At 36.6% G+C, this 25,223-nt stretch overlaps 1 protein-coding gene across 2 annotated transcripts in view; it reads left to right on the top strand.

Moving 5' to 3' along the window:
- Positions 1–25,223, top strand: part of PARP8 (poly(ADP-ribose) polymerase family member 8) — a 179,291-nt gene that overhangs the window by 85,619 nt on the left and 68,449 nt on the right. For both annotated transcript variants that reach the window (XM_045999564.1, XM_045999563.1), the window contains exons 4-8: positions 10,194–10,231; positions 17,329–17,418; positions 17,837–17,907; positions 19,411–19,488; positions 21,201–21,295. In XM_045999564.1, coding sequence (XP_045855520.1) covers positions 10,194–10,231; positions 17,329–17,418; positions 17,837–17,907; positions 19,411–19,488; positions 21,201–21,295 — 372 coding nt within the window. The remainder of the gene's footprint in view (positions 1–10,193; positions 10,232–17,328; positions 17,419–17,836; positions 17,908–19,410; positions 19,489–21,200; positions 21,296–25,223) is intronic.

Genomic DNA, 25,223 nt, shown 5'->3' with positions numbered 1-25,223 from the left:
TTTCCTTCTATACTTTCAAGGTAGGAGTAGAGATAGGTTTCAGGATAGGTTAAATAAGGACTTTGCTGTGTAGTGCTCTCCGGACAAGTAAACCAGTACACTAATGATCAGTTTGAAATGCTAACACTTCTGCTTGTTTGTATTGAAAATACCTGTGACGCTTCCATTTTTTTGGAGCAAAGATCTTTCCCTCCATTGTGTCACTGAATTTCAACTCATGCCGTCAAGACTGGGAATAATGCAAGTTATCACTTTCAGTATGTAGATTTGAAAACGAGAAATACGGAGAATACACGTGATCTGGGCACGCAGAACCCACGCTGTTCTGGGTATCAGAAAAGGCCTCTGAAGAGGTGACGGAAGAGCCTGACCCTCCCGTGCACGGTGGTGTAGACCCACAGGGGAGCTGTTGAGAACCAGCATTTGCTGATTTTCGTCCAAGGTTTCAACACTTGTCAAAGCAGTACGTTTTCTGTCAAGAACTGTCATGGTATATCCTCCAGTAATTTTGGGAAAAAAAATGATTTGTTTATTTGGAAACTTTTTTTGTTTTTGTTTTTTGATAAGTTACTATGTCAAAGCCCTGGGGATTTGAGGATGAAAATGTTTGGTCTGTACCTGAAGTCTAGAGATGAAGTTGGACATAAAGGAAGAAAACATACATCTGCCTGGATTGTTGGAGAAGTTTCTTTGAGATTGAGTCTTGAGGGAAGAAGGCGGGGAGTGGGGGTGTGTTCCAGGAAACTAAGTCTATGTGTAGGAGTAATAATAATGATAAAGATATTTATGGATAAAACAGTCAATATTTATTGAAAACTTTGGAGTGCTTGGTTTCTTCTTTTTCTTTTCTTCAAAGTTTTACATGTATTAACCTGTCTACTCCTTATAGCAACCCTAAGAGACAGAAAACTGCAGATTGGAAACTGAGTCAGAGAGTGTTGTTACCTGGCCCGTAGTCACACAGTTAATAATGGTGGAGCCAGGTTTCACACCCAGAGTCAGGGGCCACTTTCCTTTGTGTGAGTAAAATGACCTGTTCTGGAAATGGTAGAACTTGACGGGGTTAGAAGCCCAGGTCTCTGGGTAGTTGGTAAGGTTTTGGCTGGTCAGAGAGTTCCATGGCTCAGATCGTGAAGAGCCTTGAAGACAGGCTAAAGAATTAGCATTAATTTTGTAGAATCAGTATCTGGTTGTTATGTTTGTTTTGTTTTGTTTTGTTTTGTTTTCCCAAAAACAAGGTCTAGAGCTTACTTTCCTCAGAACCGCTTGGGGTGGTTTTTAGAAATGCATACTCCAGGTCCCGCTTCAAATCAACCACTTCAGACTTTCTCTCTTCCAGGAAGTGACCAAGCATCTTGCACCATGATATGGTCAAATAGAAAGTAGATCTATAGTTCCTAATGGCAGGTGCTGCTATTAGTTGCCCCAGATTTCTTGGTATTTAATTTGTTGAGTTGAAAATTAATGTAAAGAAGGCAGTTAATTCTGCTTTGTATGAGTGGGGTTTAATTCGTTTGCAGAATGTCCTATCGAAATGTGGGGGGAAATGAAAAAGCTGCCTACTTGGTTGAGAGGTAGGGAATTTTTGAGCCTTCTGCTCATGGCTGGTAGGAGACTCGTGGATATAGTTGAGATTACTCATGTGAAAAAATAGAGCAGTCAGCATGACTGGAAAGCATTGAAATAGGAAAACAGTATGAAATGTGAAATATCAAAAGTCAAGATCTTGACTCAGAAGAGCATCTTAAAAAAATAAGAGGGGGAAAAAATAAGAGGGGACCTTAGGGAGGCATGGGATTCAGGAGCCACGAAAGGAGGGTTTCACGATGTCTCTGTTTTTATTAAATGCATCTGGGAATTTGTGTAAGAAAAGGACTAGGGAAAAAAAAAGACCAGCGCTGTTGTGAAGAAGCAGAATTTTGGTGGGGTCCTAAGAGTGGAGGCCAAGTTGGAATGTGCAGGTGCAAGTGGACAGGTGGCAGAAAGGACTTAGATGACTCTTGGCAAAATTTTGATTTTAAGAAGGCAGGTGGAGTGATAATTAGAAAAGATTACAAGGTAAAGGGAGAGCTTAAACATTACTAGCTCCCTCCCCCCCCCGTTATATTTCATACTTATTACAAAGATTAAAAAAATACAGATACAAAAACTAAAGTCCCTTCACCCAATAAACAAGAGATAGCAAATGTTGAAATTTGTCCATATTTTTCTAGCCATGCTTCTATCAGTATGTATTTGTAACAAATAAATATGTATTTACATATTTTTAATGCAAATATGTTGTAGCTGTCTAAATTTTTGTATGTACCTTAATGTATCAGAAACACGTGTCTCTTTAGTTACAATATTATTTTATGCCATTACTTTTTCACAGTTGTCTGGTGTTACATCCTATATATATATGTGTGTGTGTGTGTGTGTGTGTGTGTAGTGTATGTAATCCTATTATTGGCATTTTTTTCTGGGTACTTCTTCATTTTAATAGTGCTACCATTAATATCTTTGCAAGTGAATCTTTTCATACTTCCATAATTACACATTTTTTTTTATTAATTTCAAATTGTGGAACAAGTTCCCAAATGGAGCCTTCATTTATGGCATCTGTAAATCAATTAGATTAGTCTTAGATAAAAGAACAGACATTGCCATCTTCCCGGGTGTAAGGAGAAAAGTGTTAACTTACAGGTGGTTGGTGGGCGAAAGAAATGATAGAATGCCTAGACAGAGTAGCCATATGATGACCTGTTTTATCTTAATGCGGATAATTGAAAGGGCGAATTGTTACAGGATGCTAGGAAGTTGTGAAGGGTTGAAAAGTCTACCAAGAAGAAGATGCAGAAGAAGGTATGAGGGCTTACTGAGCAAGGCTGTTGGAGCTGGCATGGGGCACCATACGTCTATAGTGGGTCTATAGTGGGTTCAGATGCTTTGGATCCATTGTCCTCTCCAGCAGCATTCAAAGCCCAGATGTAGGGAGGTGAGACATGTCTTATCTACAGTTTGGTGGTTCTAGGTCTGGTAGTTCTGGTGGTTCTAGGTCTGCACGGGCAAAATAGGGGTACACAATGAAGGAGTTGAAGATGGTGTGGCGAGAGCGGTTAGGGCTCTGCAGTCACGTAAAGAAGGAAATGAAGCTGGAAGGGACTATGAAGAACACAGAGAGTGAAAAAAAAAAAAGCATGGGGATTGGTGGGTGTCAGAGAGTAGAAATAAAGGATTGAGGGCTGAAAAGTTATAAAATTGTGGCTAAAAAGTGGGACACTGGGTTGAGATTTTAGAAGGAGAGCAATTATGCTTCAAGCCACGGTCCAAGGGGTAGCCTTGGATTTCGTGAGCTAAAATTAAGGGAAGATGAGGTCATGGAACCATATGCAGCTTAACGTTGTCCATATGGTTGTGGGTGATGTGAGGATTTTTAAGTGAAGAGAAAGAGAGTGCCCTAGAAATTCCTAATCCTGGGTAAATGACAGAACAATTGGTAGCGAATAATGGTAAATGAGCTCGTTGACTTGGATATTTAGAAAATGTTTATGCAAGGTAAAAATGATAATGAATGTGATAGTGAATATTATGGATAGTAAATGGCATCAAAAAAGCAAATGGGAGCTGCGAGCATGCCAAGTCAATTTCTGGCTTGAGATACAAGAGTTGGTTGTGGAAATGGATAGCTGGACAGTCTTTTTCATCCTGTAACATTGAACACTGGTGAAGAGGTGCCGGAGGGAATTGTCTTCTGGTACGTTCCCAGGGGGTCTGGGAATAAGCTAAGGAACACATGTAGTCAGGTCTAAGCTGTTGTCTTGCAAGCAAATGCGAACGTACAGAGTTGAGGCCTGTAGCCATAAGCGTATAGGTCGGTGGAGAACTGTGGGCCAGGAGGTGCTCTGTGGGGTTAGTTTCTGCATTTTGCTTTTTCTTATGTAAATTTTAAAAGTGATCTAACTGGGAAAGAAAAGCTCTGTAAGGATAGGTTTATCAGAGAAATTGTTCTAGGGAGTAAAGTAAAAGACGGAATGAAATACTGGGTTTTGCTTGCTGGGTGTAGATGAAAAATTACGAGCTCAGAATCCAGGACTCTTGAGTTTGAGGGGGCAGAAACATTTTGGGACCCACTTGTAAAATACAGCTACTGAATCCAGTACCGCTGAGAGGTCTAAATCTAAAACAATTTCCTCTTCAGATCCGAGTTCCCTCCCCTATTATGTTAAAACTGCCATTTTCCTGAGCTCTCTACTATTCCTAAAGAAAAATTTTGGATGGCTCAGTCATTAAGCTTCTGCCTTTGGGTCAGGTCATGATCCTGGGGTCCGGCGTTGGGCTCCCGGCTCAACGGGAAGCCTGTTTCTCCCTCTCCCACTCCTCCTGCTTGTGTTCCCTCTCTCACTGTCTCTGTCATATAAATAAATAAAATCTTTTAAAGTTTCTTTAAAAATTTTGTTTTTCTTCGATTTGTGAACTTGGGAACTAGTTCTAAACTCCATTTATTCATACTTTGCAGGCATTTTGGAAGAAATAGGATGGTAAGGGGGTGAGCGTTGAGCGGTGGGGTTAGGTATAAGAATGAACTTAGGAATGCTTTTAATTACACAAGAAAACAAATGTAGAAACAAAATACAGGATTCGGTAGATAACTGAACATCTGAGGACATCTCTCCCTCCCACCGCCGCCCCCGAACTCTTTCAGAAGCTCTTGACAGCTAGAGGTCTTTGGTAGGGACAGTTGCTTTCAGAGGAATAACAAAGTGGAAGCAGCTATTTTATTTAAGAAATGATTGAAGTTATAGAAATAGTTTAGAGATTCCAGTTTTAAATGTGTGATATTAAGAACCCAGCGTGGGGGAAAAAGGGACTCCTGGTGGCTCAGTCGGTTAAGCGGCTGCCTTTGGCTCAGGTGGTGATCCCAGGGTGCCGGGATTGAGTCCTGCCTCAGATCCGTTCTCGGCAGGGAGTCTGCTTCCTCCTCTGCCTGCTGCTCCCCCTGCTTGTTCTCTCTCTCTCTCTCTCTGACAAATAAATAAGTAAAATCTCAAAAAACCAAACCAAACCCCAGTACTGTGCAGTACATGCGGTATATACCGGACACAGAGGGACCAGCTAACTTCCTCTACAAAGCACCTCAGTGTAATTGTGGTTTAGAAGCCTCCTCTAAACTTTTGCAGGCATCTTCTTTTCCTGAATCAGAGTTCAGAGCTTGTTCCAGCTTTCTCTTCCTTCTCTCGTTCACTTTCTTTCCTGTTCACTTCCTCACGATAATTTCGCCTGCTTTAGTATTTAATACGTGCGGTCCATGCTACCCTTACTCCTGTACCTGTTCAGCTTGGTTCTTTGCTTCCTGCCTCCCTCCCTGAGCTGCCGCCCCCCACCCCCGCCCCGCCCTACCTGTTGGCTCCTTTAACTTAATCTTCCGTGTCTGCTTGTACTAGATTGTTCCCCTAAGAACTCTGTAAGCCCCAGAGTGAAACTGATTTGGATTTTACAGCCCTGGTGATTTTCCTTCTGGTGTACTACCGAGAAAATGCTATGTAGCACAGGAGCTGATGAGTCATTTTGTAGGGCTTTTGTTTTCTATTTTGTGCTTGAAAAATTAGGTATGATCCCAAACCTGGAAATGTTTCTTAAAATCAGGAGGATAATAGAACCGTAATATAAAATCATCAGTGTTAGTTTTGGTCTCTGATTAATGTAATATATTGTGATTTTTGAGTAACTTGAGTTCCCCAATAAGCATTCATTCATGTGAAATTTCATTTTTGTACATTTTCATTGCTTGTACTGGAAGCTGACTAGAATTACTTGGCACCTGCTGCTCTGTGTCTGGCGTTGTTCTGGGGACCTTACACCTGTTAAACCATTAGATCATCACAGCAGGCTTGTACTGTAGGTCTGGATTCTCCCATTTTACTGAAAAGAGATCGAAGCCGAGCGTATTGAAGTAACTTTTCATAATGCCTCTCAGCTAGTAAGGCTCAAAGCTGGAATCTGATCTATGTTTGTGTGACCCCGATTACAACAGGCTCCCCAGTTGGAGATAAACATGGGAACGTATTAAGGCTTCCTTTTGGATTTGGGCAGTCATATGGATGAGAAATGAAGCCAACTCCTATTGGTTGAGATGGTAGGCTGTTGGGAATTAATTCAGCTTAGTATTGAGTGCAATCTCTGGCAAGATTCCAGGCTTCTATCACATAGTTCTGCTGGATGAAGGATTGCCTTGATCATCAATAATTTCATTTCTACATAGTATAGTTCCGTTGCCTAAGGGGTTGACTTGTGGGAAAATAAATTCATTGAGGTCATAGAGTGTGTCTCCCCCAGTTTATCTGAAGCATTGCTGGCATGGTTATTTTATCTTCTAATTCCTGGCATTTGATTCAGGGCCATGATTTCCAAAGCTGGTCCCTTGGCTGGCCTCCACCATCTGCCATTTGTTGCCGCCTTCTCCTCCCTGTTACATACCCCCCCACTGATAGTGGCTTCTGAATCCAATCTCCTACTTCTTCAGTCGATCCTAAATATTGCCAATCCTAGTGATTTTTTCACAATACTAACTTTGCATCCAGATGCTATTGTGCTTCATGTCATACTCTGTGATTCCCTTTATATAATGTTCTTGAAATGACAAAATTATAGAGATGGAGAATTGATTAGTGTCTGTCTGCAGTTAAAGATGTTGGGATGAAGGGAGACAGGTTTAATTCTAACGAGGATAGCATGAGGAAAATCCTTGAGCCATCAAATAGTTCCGTATTTTGATGTATGATAGTGAATACATGATGCAAACATGGTAAAATAACGTAGAACTATAAGAAAACTTTATCTAATGTCGATTTCCTGCTTTTGTTATTGTATTATTGGTATATAACATGTAATTAATGGGGAAACCTGGATAAAGGCTACATGAGACCTCTCTATCTGTGCAACTTCATGTGAACCTTTAATTATATAAAAATAAAAAGTAAAAAAAAATACTATTGTGCTTTGAAATGTTTAAGTTCCTATGTCTGTCATATTGGTTATGTTTTATATTCTTTGCTTCCTCTTACATTAATCATACAAAATCATCTCCTGATTTTTTTCCTATCTACATCATAGTTAAACATGACACAATATTTGTCTTTTATCAGGTTACTAAGAAATGCTTTTTGAGTTAATTAAACAATGAAATATACTTGATGAAAGAACAGTATATCAGTACTTGGTCTCATTACTAACCTTCTTGTTTTCCTATTCACTTCCTTATTCATTCTTGCCTTTGTGTAATTTCTTTCCATGGACTAAGCAGCATGCCAGGGGTTTATTCTGAGGAGTCTGGAAGAGTCTGGAAGGGTTGCCTGAAGGGGTTGCGCAGCCTGTGGCCACAGTCACAAAGCCCTAAGTCGACTCACAAATTCTAAAATTAGTCCTAAATTCTAAAAATAAGTCCTTCTTGAGGCCTTAAGACTTAGTGTTATAAGAGCCAGATGAGCCAGGAAACCAGGATATGAACTATGGTGAAACACAACCAAACCTCCACTCATATTTACTAAGACTAGTTTTATAGTGCAGTGTATGATCTTTCTTGGTGAACGTTCCATTCATGCGTACCTGAAAGGAAAAAGATACTCTGCAGTTACAGTTTGTTTGTTTGTTTGTTTTTTCCATGCAAATCTGTTTCAGATCTTCCATGTCTTTAATGATTTTGGGGGGGTTGTCTTCTTGTATTAATTACTCAAACTATGATTGTGGAGTTGTCCCTTTCTCCCTTTATTTGTCAGGTTTTGCCTCATGTGTTTTGAAACTCTGTTGTTAGGTGTATACACATTTTTTATTGTTGTGCCTTCATCCTGACAAATTCACCCTTTTATCATTATGATCTCTTTTTATCTTTATCTTGAAGTTTTTGTAATTAATTTAAACACTTGCGTCTTATGCTTACCCTTTGCATGGTATAACTTTCCCCCCTTTACTTCCAATTATATTTAATGTGGATCTCTGAAAGACAGCCTAGAATTGGATCTTGCTTTTTTTTTGTTTTTAATCCATTCTGCCTTTTTATTCAGTGTAATTCATCCATTAGCATTAAAAGCAATCCTTGTTACAGTTAGGGTCGGGCACCATTTACTGTTTTGTTTTTTATTTGTCCCTTCTGTGTTTTGTTCCTTTGTTCTTGACTTCTTCTGCATTAAATATTCCAAAATGATTTTAGAATTCTACTTTCATCTAGTTATTGTTTCTTAAGGTTTTTTTGTGCTTGTTCTAGGGATTACAGTGTGTCCTTAATTTTTCTTAGGGTTATTGTTTAGGGTTAGTATTACAATGTTTTATTGAAGACGTAAGAATCTGGATACTGTATATGACCATTTAACCCCTCCCTGACATTATGCTATAATTGTCATGTGTATTACATTTACATGTTTTATAAATCCCACAGTGAACTGTTAGAATTTTTAAGCACTCATATATTTTTAAAACATTAAGAGAAAAATTATAACTTCTGGTGCTCTCCATTCCTTCTGGACCTTTGATTTTCTGATATCATTCACCCGGAGAACTTTAGGATTTTTTTCTACTTTAGGTTTGCTAGGACAAATACCCACAATTTTCCTTTCATGTATAATTTTTAAAATTTATCTTCATTTTTAAAGATCTATGGCCTGGATATAGAATTCTGGGTTCATAGTTGTCAGCCCTACCTTCCTTCCCCTAGCTCTTCATCATTGTACTGTCCTCTGTCCTCCGTTTCTTATGAAAACATTGATTCTTACTGTTTTCCTGTACCTTGACACTGTAATGTGTCAAGTTTTTCTCCTCTTTTAAAAATGTTTCCTTATATTTGACTTTCAGCTGTTTGACTCTGTGTAGCTGGATGCAGCTTTCTTTGCACTTGCTCTGTTCAGGGTTTTCTGGGCTTCTTTAGTTTGTACATTGGTCTTTCACCCAAATTGGGAAATTTTCAGGTCTTTTTTTCCCCTGTATTTTTCTCTCTATATTCACCTCCTGAAACTTTAGTAATACGAAATGTTTTCTCTTTTGCTACTGTCCCACAAGACCCTGATCATCTGTTTCTTCTTCTTGGGATTGGATTTTCCTTTTTGGTTTCCTTAAGCATATTTATATTAACTGTTTTAACATCACTGTGGGCTAATTCCAGCACTTGGGTCAAGTTTCCAGTTGACTATAGGTTAGATTTTCCTGTTTGTTCATGTGTCAAGTAATTTGGGTTGCATTGAATTTACTTGGTGAATGATACTTTGCATCGACTCTATTCTGTATGTTCCTTCAAAGAGAATTGAATTTTTTTTTTTCCTTAACAGCCAGTTAATTTGGCTGAACTTAAACTAAATTTTGACTTTTCTCTGGCAGGCAGCAGTTCCCCTGATCCATTCAGAAAGCTAATATTGAATAAATGCTGAGCGTCATGCACCATAATAGGTGACTGTGTTAAAAATAAAAATGGATATGGACCCTTACCTCGCGAGACTTACAGTCTAGTTGATCGAGATAGGAAAGTGAACAGATAAGCATGGTAACTTTTAATATGTCACTGAGATAATATCTGGAAGCAGTCAGGTTACCGAGAAAGGAGTTGTGAAATTGTTAAAGTGTAATTTTAAAACTATTTTTAAAGCAACCCAATCCTTCTGAGAACAAGAGATCATTTATTTATTACATATCATGATGTGGCTGATGAATAACTATTAGTTCCACTGGCATCCTGTTGTTAATTCTTTGAAGGAAAGGACACAGGACATGTTTCAAAAGCACAGCATATTGTGGGGAAGCGGTATTAAAAATAAATGCTTAAATTCTGAGCTGCTGTACCAAATAGGAGGAATACTTTATGTTTGGTTTAAAAAAATTTGATAAAATCTGAGCGAATGACACATATGGTCATAGCTTAGGGAATATTAGATATTGCTGAGATTAAAAAGACCTATTTATACTAAAGGTACCACTGTTGGGAGAAAGATATTTCAAAAACCATTTACACTCATGGAAAATAGATCTTAAAATCCTGTAAGTTTTCTGTGTCAAATACCAAAGAGGTTTTTTGGTTTATACTTATATCTGTACTTATATGTGTAAAAATGAATGTCTGTACTATATCTGTAAAAATGATTGGGTAATGTGAGGTTGGTTTTTATTTTGTAAAAACATTTACCTTAGTGGTAATTTGAGCCTTTCTTTTCTCTTTTTTCCCCCTGTCTTAACAGTGTATCCTATTCAGTACATGTGTCTGAAGATTACCCAGGTACGCTTTTCTTGTTTCTATTTTTTATTATGTGTCATGATTTCTTTGAATGTTTCTTTCTTCTGGAGTTGAGGAATGTATATAAATACATCTAAGAGTGAAAAGTTCGCAGGAGAAGACTTGCAGATCTAGAAGAATTCTGTTGGGTGCCTGTGAGATGGCATGTCTTACCCTGCGATGCAGTCCAAAATCAAAATAGTTTCCTGATGAAAAGTCGTGTACTTGAGCCCGTGTGATAGCTTCCGCCTGTGGATATTTATGTCATTATAAGTAAAACAAAGAGTCCTGAACTGGTTTAGTTGTTGGATTTGCAACATCATTTGGCTTTTCATAATGTAAACAGAATAGGTAAGAAGAGCAGCTAAACTAATAGCTAAAAGTAGCAATAGCTAAGAATAAGCCTGTCTTCATTTTTCTAAGTATGTAAAGGATTACACAATTCTCATAATAATCCTATGAGATTGTTACCATAATATCACCATTTTCCTCCTGAGTGGTAACACACCTAGTAAGAGAAAGAGTTGAGACTTGAACCCAGTAGTCCAGAACCTATGGACTATACCGCTGGACTAGACTGGTTATCTGGTATATGCACGGCTATTCTCACTGTGTGTCTGTCTCCTGAAATGGATTAGAAGGTCTACAGATGCTTGTCCCTAGAAGACAGAATGTAAGAACACTGCGGATCCCTTTTTCTAGAAATCAGACAAGTGTTTTTCTTCTAGGCCTTGGGCAGTCCTATTTTCTAGACGCGTGTCATCTCATAGAGCCCAGGATGCAGATGCCAACGTTTCAGTCACAACAATGTGAAGATATAAACAAGATGTTCCTCTTTAGTATTTTCCTCACAAGTGATATCTATAATTATATTTTGAATAAGAGCATGGGATTGCAGACATAGTGCAGAAAAAATACACCTTGATTAGTTTACCCCAGAGAAAAGAGTATAATGCAGGAATCTATTGTTCATTGTATTTTGTGGCAAAGAACAGCAACTCTCTCTCCAACATTCTGACTTAATAAAATCAGATGGTCACCAAACTATACTGTTGTGGTCTGCCAGTATCATAAATTAGAAACAATTCTTATTCAAATCTAGCCATTTTATTCACATACTATGCATGATTTGGATCATACTTTTCTATGTAATATTACTAGGTTGCTATAAGTAACTTTGATTATATGTACTTGGAGTATTTTTTAAAAGTAATTAGTTCATAAGGTAGTATGAAGATCTCCCTTCTTTAACATTTAGGCTAAAATTTTTTTGTGGCAGTTTGCATCATATATTTAATCATGCATTTTTAAATAATACCAAATGTTACATTTGAAAATAATTTTGTAGGGGTGCCTGAGTGGCTCAGTTGGTTATGTCTGCCTTTGGCTCAGGTCATGATCCTGGGGCCCCATGTGAGGCTCTCTGCTCAGGGGGGAGTGCATTTCTCCTCCTCCTTCTGCCCCTCCCCCTGCTCATGCTCTCTCTCTCTTTTCACTCTCACTCTCTCAAGTAAATAAATAAATCTTTTTTTTTAAAGTAACATGGTTAACATTAACAAAAATAAATAAAAATAATTTTGTAAATAATAAACTCCCTTACAATTATTTTGCTATGATCACCACATGTGTTAAGCATAGTATTCTTTAAGACTAACGTATAGTTTTACAAAGGGGCATTATTCATTATTAAAAAGATGCTTATTTTTTGATAGTAATATATAAAGGATTCCAGGCAGATTTCATTGGAAGTAGCAAGACAAAATAAAATATTTATGAAGAAAAATTTTTTGTAGTTGATTCTGCAATCAACTCTCTCCCTTGTGATGTTTTTGATGCTGAGTGTTTGCCAAATAAGTATGTTAGGAAAATAAAAGTTAACCTCACTATCATACATAATTATAATTATTGTACTTCTCATCTGAGGCAGCTCCTAGAGATGTCAATCATGAGAGGACTTTAGTTAGGGTGATAGAAATAATGCCACAAATCAAAACCCATCTTGATGACAGTGAATCATTCTGTAACACAAGAAATAGGGCAGAAGATGCCTTTGGTAAACCAAGCGAACAAAATGTTTAGCTCCCTCTTGTGGCCAAGAGGTATCACGGACTTTTTCTTGCCTTGGCGCGAAGGAGCCCCTCTAAAAATGCAATATACAAAAATTGAAACTTGTTAAAAATTGGTTATTATTTGTGCTTTTTTTCCCTTTTAAACAAATTCCCATCCTGGAGAAAGTCTGTAGTAAATCTGCAATATAATTTCGTTTCTAAAAATAAAAGGAATAAATAAAACGCAAGTATGGGTGAGAGAGATTTGTACATTTGGGGGTAGGATTTTGAATTGGTTGATGTGACCAACCAGTACACTGTGTACCGAGTATTTCCATATACATAATTGAATTGACTTTAAATGCCAGTTTGTGTATAAGCAGAACAGAGGCTATAATGACATTTTGTACTTGAAGAACTATGCCAAAAGAGGTTAAATTGTATTACCCAAGGACATGTAGTTTGGGGATAAAAACCAATTCTGTGTATTTTTATGGAGCTTTCTTTAAAGTGAAAATTACCATGATAATACTTCCCCACGATTAAATTTTAATCTACATTTATTTGTACCAACAGTTCAGTTAATACACTTGATTTCTCAGGTAGATAATATTATATAAAAATTACCTGTTTGCTCTGCCTTTCCAATAATCATCCTTTTTTTTTTTTTTGTCCCCTTACCCTGCTAGAACTTCCAGAATATTTTTAATAATTGGTATGAAAGTTGGCAGCTTTGTCCTCTTTTTTCAAAATTAGTGATCATATTTCCATCTGCTTTCGGAAAACTACTTTTCTTATTTACCAAGCTTTTTTTTTTTTTAATGACTATTAAGTCTTTATCAAATTCTTGTTTAACATCTGTTGAGTTACTATACATGATTTCTCCTTTGAACAACAAGGTGAAGAGTTATATTATTAGTATATATCTTAATGTTGATCTCTAAGAATGAGATGCATTTTGTCATACACTTTGTCATTAAGGACTTGACACTGTGCCTGTTCTTTGTCATTTGACAGAACATGCAAGCCAATCTCTCTGAACCTGGTATTTTTTTTTTTTTTTAAGGGAAAGTTCTGGGATTAATTATTTTTCTGCCATGATTATTATCTGTTCTGATTTTCTGTTTCTTAGTCATTTCTAAGTGTGTGTTCTTCTTGAAAGCTCACTATGTTGGTGAAATGTGCAACTTCTTCAGCAAGAAGTTTGCGTATAGTATTCAGTATATATCAGTACATCCATCTGAAAACCTTGTGCATCTCTACGGCTATTTCTCCTTTCTCCTTTCTGTTGTTTTACATTTGTTCTTGCCTTTACTCCCTTCGATTTTTCTTCTCCAGAGTTTTACCTACTGTAAAATCCTTTCAAACAAATAGCTTTTTACTTCATTTTTAATTTCTGAATGCAATAATCTTGATAGTACTTTAGTTAATTCCTTCTGCTATTGTTCTACAGCCTTTTTTTTTTTTTCTCCCTTCCTACTTTTCCTGGATTAAATGGTTGACTGATTAGTTCATCATCCAAGTTTGAAAATTTGGAACTTTCTTTGTCCTGTGAAAATGTATGAGCATAATTCTTCACATTCAGGATTATGTCACTCTGTTTCTCTCCTTAGGAATGAATTTATCATTTTATAATTTTAATCATTAACTAACCTGTGTCATCTTTTGAAATCAGTCACAGTTTTGTTTTTTGTGAACAAAGAGGGTCTTTGTTGCGTGTTAAGTATACCTTAAATAACATGGATATAAATGCAATGCTAAATGATATGTTGGTTCTTTAACATAAAGTGAAGAAATAGTACTTCTGATTTACTTGTATTTCCTTATGTCACTGATACTGCAGATAGATTTTTGCTTTTTGAAAGTAAGTATATTACAAGTCACAGATAATTGGCTCTCCTGTAATAGAACAGCAGAGTTTTTTCTCATCAATTCCCACCTTTAATTAGGAGGCTCACCTTACTGGTGGGTGTGACTTCTCTCATCCCTTTTATATGCTTTACAACATCCTGCAGCTGTTGAGTGACAATTTTTTGACATTAAAAAAGCAAAGCAAAGCATTGATGTTTGGATTCAGATGGTTTCACTACTTACTAGTCACTACTTAAATAATTTGGGCCAGTGGCTTAATTTCTCTGAGCCTTGGTTTCCCCATCTTTAAAACAGGAATGATAAATGAGTGGCTTGAAGGCTGACATGAAGCACATGAATAGTATACATAACATTCAGGAGAGACATCCAGATTTTATTATAAAACCAATATAATTATAATTATATAAATTACATAATAATGAATACTGGAATGACTTGGCTTAAATTATGTTGCATTTGAAATGGAGTGAAAACAATAGTTCAGGAGATGCTTTTTCATAGCTTTCTACCCAATTCTCACCGGTTGTCCATGAGCGTTCTGCTGATGCTTGCATAGTCCGGTAGGGCAGGGAAGAGAAAATAGTCATACTGTTTACAGCCTATAATAAAGATCTTGAGGGCGTCTGCAAAACTTACACATTAAAGAACCTAACTGTCCCCAGAAGTTTCCAAAAAAAAAAAAAAAAGAAAAAAAATTGGCAGCTCTGGAGTTAAGTGGGAGAATTCCAGAGGAGGAATTTGAGTTTGAAAACATTCTATTCTGTCACTGACTCATTCTGTTACCGTAAGTGCATTCTTTATTCTTTTTATGTCCTACTTTCTCATGTCTAAACAAAGATGATGTTATTATTACAGATGTCAAAATAGTTTGAGGAAGGTTTAGAAATGATTATTTAAACAACAACAAAAAAAGAAAACATAGAATTCATTCATACGGCTGGGACGATCCTCAGAACACATCAGCAAACCTTCATTTTTAGAACTGAGCCAACCGTGGCTTTGTTAGAAAGGACTGATAGCTAGTTGGTAGCTGGGTCTAGACTTTATGTGCTTTTTCTACTTTCCTGTATTTCTGTTCTTCACTTGGTTATATACCCCTTTGATCTGGCCTATTATGTTGTAATGATGATTTAATAGATATTGTCTTGAAACCTGAAAACATTTTGGCTTGGGTAAATTAAGCTGGAAACAGAAGTTGGAAGTGTTCTAATAAATTCTGATCAAAATACAAGCTGGGAGAAAATCGCTTAGAAAATGATATGTTTGACTGCATAATCCTGTCTTTGAGCATTATGCAACATGTATTCACCAAATTATATTCTCTTGAATCAAAGCTGACTGCCTTCCAGTATCAACACTATGTAAACCATTTCTTTAAACTGAGTTATTCACTTCCCCGTTTTTGTAAACAGAAAACCCTGATTTACTTGCGTCTTGAAGCTGTAGTAAAATCCTCCTTGTTCCATGACCTTGAGATACTGTGTGATACTGTGTCCATTTTATGGATTTTTCTGGATCTCCGCTTCTAGTTGGTGGTCAGCTATTAATTCTATTGCTTTAATCCACACCTTTAATACACCTTTTCTCCATAAGTTTGCTTCATGGAATCCACTGTGCACAGGGAGAATCTAATTCAGTTGATTCTGTAGCAGGTAACTTGGAATCAGTGAGACTCTCAATGAGGGTTTAAGAAATTTAAATACTGGTTTTAATAGAGGGGTTTTGATCCCTACCTCAGAGTATGAGGTTACTGAAAGAAGAGACTCCAGATAAACGGGGAAGTCTCAATCAATACAATAATTAAAATACGTTTAATTAAGTTGAATTAAATTAAAATAAGTAAAATAATTAAAATAAATAAATTAAAATTAATTAATTAAGTTTAATTAAAATAAGATTATCTTAAATATGTTTCTTAATCTGTGGTCCCGCTTGAGCAACACAAAAATCTCACACCCACCTTGATGCCATTTGAAAAGAAAACAAGGCAAAATTTGCAATTAAGACAAAGTAATGGGGCAAACCTGTTGTGTTTCAAATCTAATCCACACTCATGTCCTCTGATCTTCCAGAATAACTATGAAAGCCTTGTGTCTGTTGAACATCTTTTGTGGCTTCGCTGTGACTACATATGGCTCTCACTGACTCACTACCCTAGGTCTAAAAACAGTGCAGATGTTTCTTTGGAAATAAAGTAATGACTTTGATATCTATCAACTAAAGATGATGTTCTGACTGTGCTGACACAATATTATGAAAACTTGCCTCAAGATCTTTTGTCGTGTACTCAGTTGTCAGAATGCTCATTTCCTTTTGCAGAAACTGATACAGGTTTCTCTTGTTTGTTGGGCATACTTTATGCTTTTTATTTTTATATTCTGTGTGATTTATACAACACTGATAAGAGTATTAGAGGACCGCTATTAATGACTTGGTGTTTGTTAAAACAGCTCTCTCCCAGATGCCCTGTACCTCTCAAGGAACCAGCTAGAATAAGTGGCTGTGTGTTATATTATATTACCATATGTGTAAAAGTCGGTATTTATTAGGGAAAAATCCTAAATGTATAAAATAAATAATGAATTAAAAAAATTAAGTAAGCTGTGGAATAATTTAATGTCCTATGAATGCAACTTGTATAATATTACTTAATGAAAATTAATTCATGGAGGAAGAGTTGTGAGACTTTATACCAATTTAAAAATGTGCATTAGAGTAATATGGAGGTACGGTTTTCAACACAAACTTCAGTTCAAATTCTTTAGTGATATGATATTGAATTTGTTGCACCAAATGTGCTTGTTTAGCTCTCTTCTTCCAAACACTAACCTGCTTCCTATAGCAGCTACTGATACTGGGAAGGACCTTGTTCAGTGAGTTAGGGCAACCTCGAGCATCCCCAATGATCTGTTGCCCCATGGAATATGAGAGATACACTTGGGTTATATTCTCTATCCAAAGTCTCTATTTCTCTAGGAGATGCAAGCATCTTTAGAGAGGCCATTTAAAATTAAATCACACATATATATCTGAAATACACTTTTTTTTTCTGATATTAATCAGAGCAGTAGTATATGCTTCACGAGTGGTAAAAGTGATGTGGATCTAACCTCATTTTTTTAAATAAAGGGTGTCTTTTTTCAAGTTACTATACCACTAATTGTCCACATTTCTTTGCAGATAATACGTACGTATCAAGTTCAGAAAATGATGAAGATGTATTAGTTACCACAGAGCCAATTCCAATAATTTTTCATCGAATAGCAACAGGTAATAGGAATACACTATTTTTTAAAATTTTAAAATTTAAAAAAAATTTTTTTCTTGAATATAGGTAGCTTTATTTTTTTTTTTTTGTTTCTTTTAGTCCATGTAAACAGAAGAGGCAAACTGAATATTTAAAAATCTTGCTCAGGACAATGTAGATCCCACAAAATATATAATGAGAGCTGAATTAGTGTATGTAGTGGCACTTTGGTTTGACCATATTTTTATGACCATATTTCATATTTTATGAAAAATGAGAATAGCATATATGTCATGTAACTTCCTGACATAATATAATTTCAAAATATTCCTTAATTTTCTTGTGAAGAGAGAATCATCTGAGGGGTGTTTTTATATTAAAACTTACGAATTTTTGGTAAATAGTATACTGAAAACTGAAATGATGTTTTATAACTTTCAGAATTAAGGAAGACAAATGACACTAACTGTTGCTTATCCATAAAATCCAAATTACAGAAGGAGAATGGAGAGGTATGGATATTGCATTTCATGTTTTATATTTATTTTAAAAAGTAGGCATATTTTAAATTTACCTTGTATTTATAGTTAATATTTAACATCATCACTGTTTTTGAGGTTAAGATCTCATCTAGCGGATGAAACACAAGCTCGTGGCTGAGAGACTTAATGTGTGGGGAGGGTAGTGACCTAGAATTAACTCAGAGAAGGATGCTCCCTTTAAAATAATAGAATGTCTGGCTTAAATCTAGATCAACTACATATGAAACTTTACTTATTCTTCGTATGTTCGTCAAATACGTCCTAAGTGACCTAGGAGCACTTATGTAACTTAGAGTTCTAACAACTTATGTGGCTATCCATTGTTTCGATGGCACCCTTACAATTCCATTCATAAAGGGCGATCTCTTTAGCTAAGGTAGCAAAGAACATGGGTATGTAGAGTCATTATTATGGACCAGTGTTAAAACAACAACAAACTCATACCCCTTTCCTTACCTTTAAAATGTTTGCTTGAGTCAGTCGATAAATACTGGTACATTAAGCAAACAAAATGAGTGTAACAGGACCAACAATTCTTTGCTCTTAACACTCTGCACCCAGTACAACCGTCCCTTTCCCTCAGTGTTATTTCACTCCCTCTATTCTTCTTTATCCTCAATGAGAACCACAGATTTGGCAGTACTTCTGCTAAAACCCAAAACCCACATTCCCTTTCTGTAGGTTTTTCTTTTTCCTTAAGAAGTGGAAATTTGTTCTAGAAAATTGGGAATGATTCCAAAACGTTGAATTAATAGATTCCTGTGTCTAATGGAATTTGCCTTTCTCCTAATTATTCTAACAGAGCCAGGGATAGGAATATCATCATTAGTTGCTTTAGATGAGTTTTCATTGTTTGCACTTTAGACACATCGCAGCTGTGGTTCAGTTAATTAGAAACTCAAACTTCAAGTTCAAGCATATTTAATTAAATATCCTTTTGACATCTGAAATCTAAAGCAAATAACTTCTATATGCGGAAATTCTCTTCATAATGTAATTCATATTTATTTTCATAATTTGATTTTTTCATTATTGGAGTTAGGGTGCCTTTTATTTCATACCATTGTGTAGAGTTGGCAGTGGAAATGAGGACAGTCAAGGATAAATAGTGCTGTGGAACTTTTTAATAAAAAAGTTGAATCCGTATGAACTTGTCAGAAGTTCTAGCAGAAAAAAGCCAAAATTGTAGTTGATTATACATGGTTTTTTATATACATATCAAATGGTAAATTGTACAACACAAAATCGATGAAATAGAACTTTTAAAAAAAAGACGTACCTAGAGCTTAATGCACTGACAAAACTGTCTCTCATACTGCCTTTTGTTTTGGGTTTGTACTGTACCAAGAATGTTTTTTATAAAATCCAGGTGATATGCACAAGACTTCTCTGTTATGGCCATTTGCGACTTTCTTTTTCAAAAGAAGGCAAATTGGTTTGACCACTGAAACTTTCTTCTTCTCTTATTTTAAGGAGTCAAGACAAAATAGTACAGTGGAAGAAGATTCTGAAGGTGATAATGATTCTGAAGAATTTTATTATGGAGGACAGGTGAGTACATCAGACCTCCCAGCTCTCCGCTCTCAGAGTCATCAGTAGCCATCACTGCCCTAGAGGATTCCCATGTTTGTGATCTGAGAGACCTCCGTGTTTATTCTGTAACTGACGTGGAAATTTGCATCATTTCTCTTTCTTATTTGTACGTATATTCAGAAATCAAGGTTACTTTGGCGATTCTTTGACTGTCATCGCTCACTTACACTGAATTTATCTTACTTAGTTGCAGAGATTTTGCAGATGGCATTGTATTATGTTTTTGACTTTTACATTTCTTAAGCATGTTGGGCTCTATCAGTGTTTTGAAATGATGACGCTTCTCAAGAAAGCATGGATGGTTAGTTTTAAGTAGAACACGATTAACCTTTATAAAAATTGGTGGTCCCTAATTACTGAGCATCCTCAATATTTATATTCATTTTCTTTTCCTCTTTCACTGATGTAAAGTGTTTGTTGGAAAATGGTGATGAAGAAATAATCATAATTTATGTATATGAAAATGGCATAGCCACATATGCATATTTATAAAAGAATTCACTATTTTTCCAGGATAGTGTTGAAATTTCAAACCGTGCTGTTGATTTTAGGTTATGGCTGTATAAGGCATCTTGTTTTGGTTCTGTCAACTTCTTAATCAAGCATGTTTTGTAACTTGTGTAATGGGAAGGTAGTAGATTAAAGTGGTACTTTTTTGGTTGTCCGTAGTTAGAGAACGTGTGCATACGCTTGCACACAAGGTCCGGGGAGCAGAGAGAGAGAGAATCTTAAGCAGACTCTACACACAGCATGGAGCCTCACACAGGGCTTGATCTCATGACCCAAGCCGAAATCAACAATTGGATGCTTAACTGACTCAGTGACACAGGAGACCCTAAAGTAGTACTTTAAAACCAAGATTGTAATTGTGTAAAAGAATGTAAATCAATTTACTTTTTCGGAGTCAAAAATCAGTAATTAATCAAGCATAAGCAAGATAGTAAAGATATGGACATAAAAGTAAAAGTAGGCTGCTTCTCTCCAAGAGTGCCTTTCTAGCCGTGGTACACTTTTCCTAACAATTCTCTAACCGGTGTTGCACTTTAAACTTTAATCATGCAAAAAAGTTCTTCTAGTTTTGATTTTTGTTTACACAGCTAATATTTGCAGAGGGGAAGTAAATGTTTTTTGTTTGTTTGGTTTTTTTTTTCCCCAGGACAGATACTCAGTCTAGAAGTTTTCAGGTTATCTGCCAGCCCCTTACTTTAGTCTCTTTAACATTTGCCTTTTTCTCACATCAAAGTAGTCTAATTTTTTTTTTAAGATTTTATTTATTTATTTGACACAGAGAGTGAGAAAGCATAAGCAGGGGAAGCAGCAGAAGGGGTGGGAGAAGCTGGCTTCCTGCTGAGCAGGAAGCCCTAGGCAGGACTCGATCCCCGGGTCTGGGATCATGACCTGAGCCGAAGGCAGATGGCTAACCGACTGTAGCTGCCCAGGCGCCCCTCTAATTTTACTTTTTGAACATAAATTATACAAGACCTAGGACATAAGCGAACCTACGATCTTTAGTGAATATACTGCTGTATTTTCTGTATTCTTCAATGAAGATGACAGAGACAATATCCATGGGAGAACATGCAGGAGGACCTGCTCAAGAGACAGTTTGTATTTGATTCTTTTGATTCTCTTCACCCCTAAGTCATTTCTGAACCATCCCTTTTCGCCAGGTGAACTATGATGGGGAACTGCACAAGCACCCCCAGCTTGAGGCTGATTTGTCGGCAGTGAGAGAGATATACGGGCCGCACGCAGTTTCTCTCAGGTAAATCAATATCTCTCTCAAATAAAAATTAAAATGATTTGGTAAGTCATTGGGTGTTGAGTAATTTATTTTATTTTATTTTTTTTTAAAGATTTTATTTATTTATTTGACAGACAGAGATCACAAGTAGGCAGAGAGGCAGGCAGAGAGAGAGAGGAGGAAGCAGGCTCCCTGCCAAGCAGAGAGCCCGATGCGGGACTCCATCCCAGGACCCTGGGATCATGACCTGAGCCGAAGGCAGAGGCTTTAACCCATTGAGCCACCCAGGCGCCCCTCTGTTGAGTAATTTAAGTGGAAATATTCTTGGGCTTAGTTATATTTGAAATTTTTTGAGACATTCTGCTGTGTTTTCCCTTAGGCAAAATGGTGTATCTCTGGCTGTATCAATTTTTTTTGTTTTGTTTTTGGTACATGTGGTTTAAGAGTACATTGATGCATGAAAGAAATTAGTTTTTTGGAGAGTTAGTTTGATAAAATATCAGTCTTAAGTAGTGTCGTAATCGGTTCATTAATAGACTTGGCCAGCTGGGCCCATGCAGTCAGTCATAAATCATGGACATATTGTGTGAACAATAAAAGTAAATAATGCATAACCAGTGGTGTCCAGATCACATTGGGATATGATCTGTCCCCCCAAAGAAAGAGAAAAAAGGACATAAATTTGCAGTGTTTGTTTGATTGATACTGTATTTTATTTTGCAGTCACTTCATATATAATTTGGTGATAAATTTAAAGACCATTGTGTATAATTTTTAATTATTCAGAAAACCCCAGTATCCTTACCTACCATTTTCTCTCCTTAATTTAGAAAAGATATTCTTTCCTGTCACTGTCGTCGTCTCCCTCTATGAGTCCAATCTGATTATTTCAGATTCTTTTTCTTTGCCTAAAGGGTAACCTCCACGTTGACTTGGAATTCCAGACTCCAACCCCAGCTTGACATCAGTTCCTGCCTCATCCACCCAAACCACAACTATCCCCTTTCTCCAGACGCGCTCTATTCCCTCTTCACTTTGGACGTTGCACAAGCTGTTTGCTCACCAGTGAGGGCTTCACTCATAACCCCGTTGCTGTCTTTATTCAAGCCGGAGTCCAAAGGCCAGCTTCTCCTGTGCCTTCTTTGAATTTCCAGTGCAGATGGTCGTTCTACCCTCAGACTCCCATAGCATTTGGCTTTCACCTCATTTGTTACGCTTCCCAACTTCTCCTGTCTTGTCATTATTGGTTTACTTCTCCCCATCTAGACCCTAAATTCTGTGAATGCAGGGACCATGTGCTTTTTTGTCGTTTTGCTTTATTTTGTTCTGTTTTGGTTTTTTATTATCCTTATATCTAGATACTTAATACAGCACAGGGAGAATATGAAATATGGGCTGATGCATTCTGGATCGTTTGTAGTGGCATCCGTGAAAGATGTTCACATTATCTGGTTACTTTCTCTTCTGTGGACATTTTTCAAAGAGCCAACCAATCTAGATTTTCAGAGCTTTTCAGAGAGCCAACAAATATTTAAAGTTGGAAAGTACAATATAGCTATAATTGATCACTGTCAAGGGTTTCATTTTTTTTTAATTTATTTTTTTTAATTTGTTTATTTGTTTATTTACAGCATAACAGTGTTCATTGTTTTTGCACCACACCCAGTGCTCCATGCAGTATGTGCCCTCCCTATTACCCATCACCTGGTTCCTCAACCTCCCACCCCCCCCGCCCCTTCAAAACCCTCTGGTTGTTTTTCAGAGTCCATAGTCTCTCATGGTTCATCTCCAAGGGTTTCATTTTAACTTCAGAAACAAACTCACCACCACCTGCTACCTCAGTAATTTGGGGCTAGAGACACAGATCTTGTCTGTCCCACTCATGGTGCTCTGGTAGGCTGCCGTGGACTGAGAGGGATTGGGATTATACTTGGAAAAGCAAATTTTTGCAATTTTCAAGGTTTTAGCAGATTAGCTGCTATTATTTCTCAGTTGATCTCTACTGTGGCTCCTGGATAGAGGATATGGATATTCAATAAGTGTGTTAGAATGAATAAATGAAGAAGGCAGTAGGGACTTATCCATAAGTGGTCCAAAACAATGATTTATTTTTTAACTTGAGACAAAATTTGTCTGACCACTTGAAACTTTAATCACAGTAATTTAATCCCCTCCCCCGCTTAAAAAAAAAAAGACTGGGATAGAGCTAATCATACAATACAGTTAGTTCAATTTCTTTTTATTTATTGTTTTGGGGATTGCCTTAGCACATGTTGATTGCTTTTATAAGAATTCATAAGGATTTTTCTTAAACATATATTTCCATGTTAAGCTGTAATTACATTGCCAGATATATATATATATGCAATTTTTTGTTTCTTCAGCAAGAATTTAAGTATCAGTGATCATCTCTATTAGTGTTTTCCGTTATTAATAAAATAATTGGTAATTTATCTACTCTTAAAATTAGATAAATATTTGTAAGCTTATTCAAATGAAATGTTGAAAGTCACAAATGGCTTTGATTTTTTTTTCTCCTTTTCTATTTCACTTAAAAGTTTTGATTCAATTTAAATCTTTATGAATATAAGCCATGTTCTTGCCTGCTCTAGACCTTCTATAGCTACAGAGGATATTTCCAGATTAAAGAATCTCCCAGAGGCCTCATGATGTGAAGTATGAATCACAGTAAGACTAGTCTGATTTACTTGAAATAAATATGAATGAATTTACTGTCTAGTATCAAATACTGAAGCTTGGGCACATGGCAAGAGAAGTAGTTAGGGAGAAGGTCTTGGAATCTTCTTCCTTACAAAGTTCTAAGCCTGTTGAAAACAGACTGTTGTAATTAGCTGTTCTTTTACTTAATTGAGGTTTATAAGAACTTAATGGAGTTTGAAGAACAAAAGTACCTCAATATGCATAGTAGGCTATTTGGTATCTTTTTTTTTAATGTGATGTCTAATGAGAAGGGCAGCTAACCACATCTAAGTTCTCTGTAAGAGATGAAAATAACTGGCATTTCCTCACTTGATACAGAACCTCTTAAAGTAGTTTGAAGGAGGAGATAGAAATGGGGACTTATGACCAATTCATTACTGAAGGAGGTAATTTCAGCTCTATGTGGCCATATCATTCAAAAGCAGAATCCTGGCTGTGCTGAGCCATACTTATAAACATTGATGAGAATTCCAGTTCATATGCTTTTGTATTGAAGTGAGTTAGGTATCTGGAGAAACAAGATAAACTATCGGTTTATCAGTCTGAATGAACATGTCTCATCTTGAATCATGCAGCAAAGTGAAGGTGTTTTATGTGTTTCACGATAAATTTTCTCCTCTAGTCATTACTTAAAAAAATTGATCAGTGCCATCTGAAAACAATTTGAGGTTAATATTTTTAGAAAGGTGTGGGGAATTACAAATCATAAAATTCTCACATGGTCAGGAATGAAATGATTCTGACAGTTTGCTTGTGATATTTCAAACGTCTAGCCCATATGAAATAACCTTTGCTTTATGATCATAATACCTTCTGTTTTAAAAGTCAAAGCTATTGAATAATATTCTAGCCTTTTTATGGTGACTAAGGCTTAATGAAGGTTGGAAGATTGCAAGATTGTAACTCTTTTGTACTTGTTAAAAAGATTTTATTTATTTAAGAGAGAGAGTGAGAGAGAGAATGCCCACGTGAGGGGGAGGCGGGACAGAGGGAGTGGAGAAACAGACTCCCTGCTTAGCATGGGGGCTTGATTCCCAGACTCTGGGTTCATGACCTGAGTCAAAGGCAGATTCTTAACCAACTGAGCCATGCAGGGCACCCCATCTTCTGCATTTTTGATCACCTTTTGTAGATGGACAATTGTTAAGTCCATAGTAAACGTCCAGCATCATGGAGATATAAATCTTTTTTGTGTGTTCAACCACTGAGAGTTGAAGAAGCTTGTTAT

Source organism: Meles meles, chromosome 3, assembly GCF_922984935.1.
Source record: "Meles meles chromosome 3, mMelMel3.1 paternal haplotype, whole genome shotgun sequence".
NCBI lineage: Eukaryota > Metazoa > Chordata > Mammalia > Carnivora > Mustelidae > Meles > Meles meles.
Note: the sequence above shows the minus strand (reverse complement) of the source record. Positions and strands in the feature narration are given on the sequence as shown.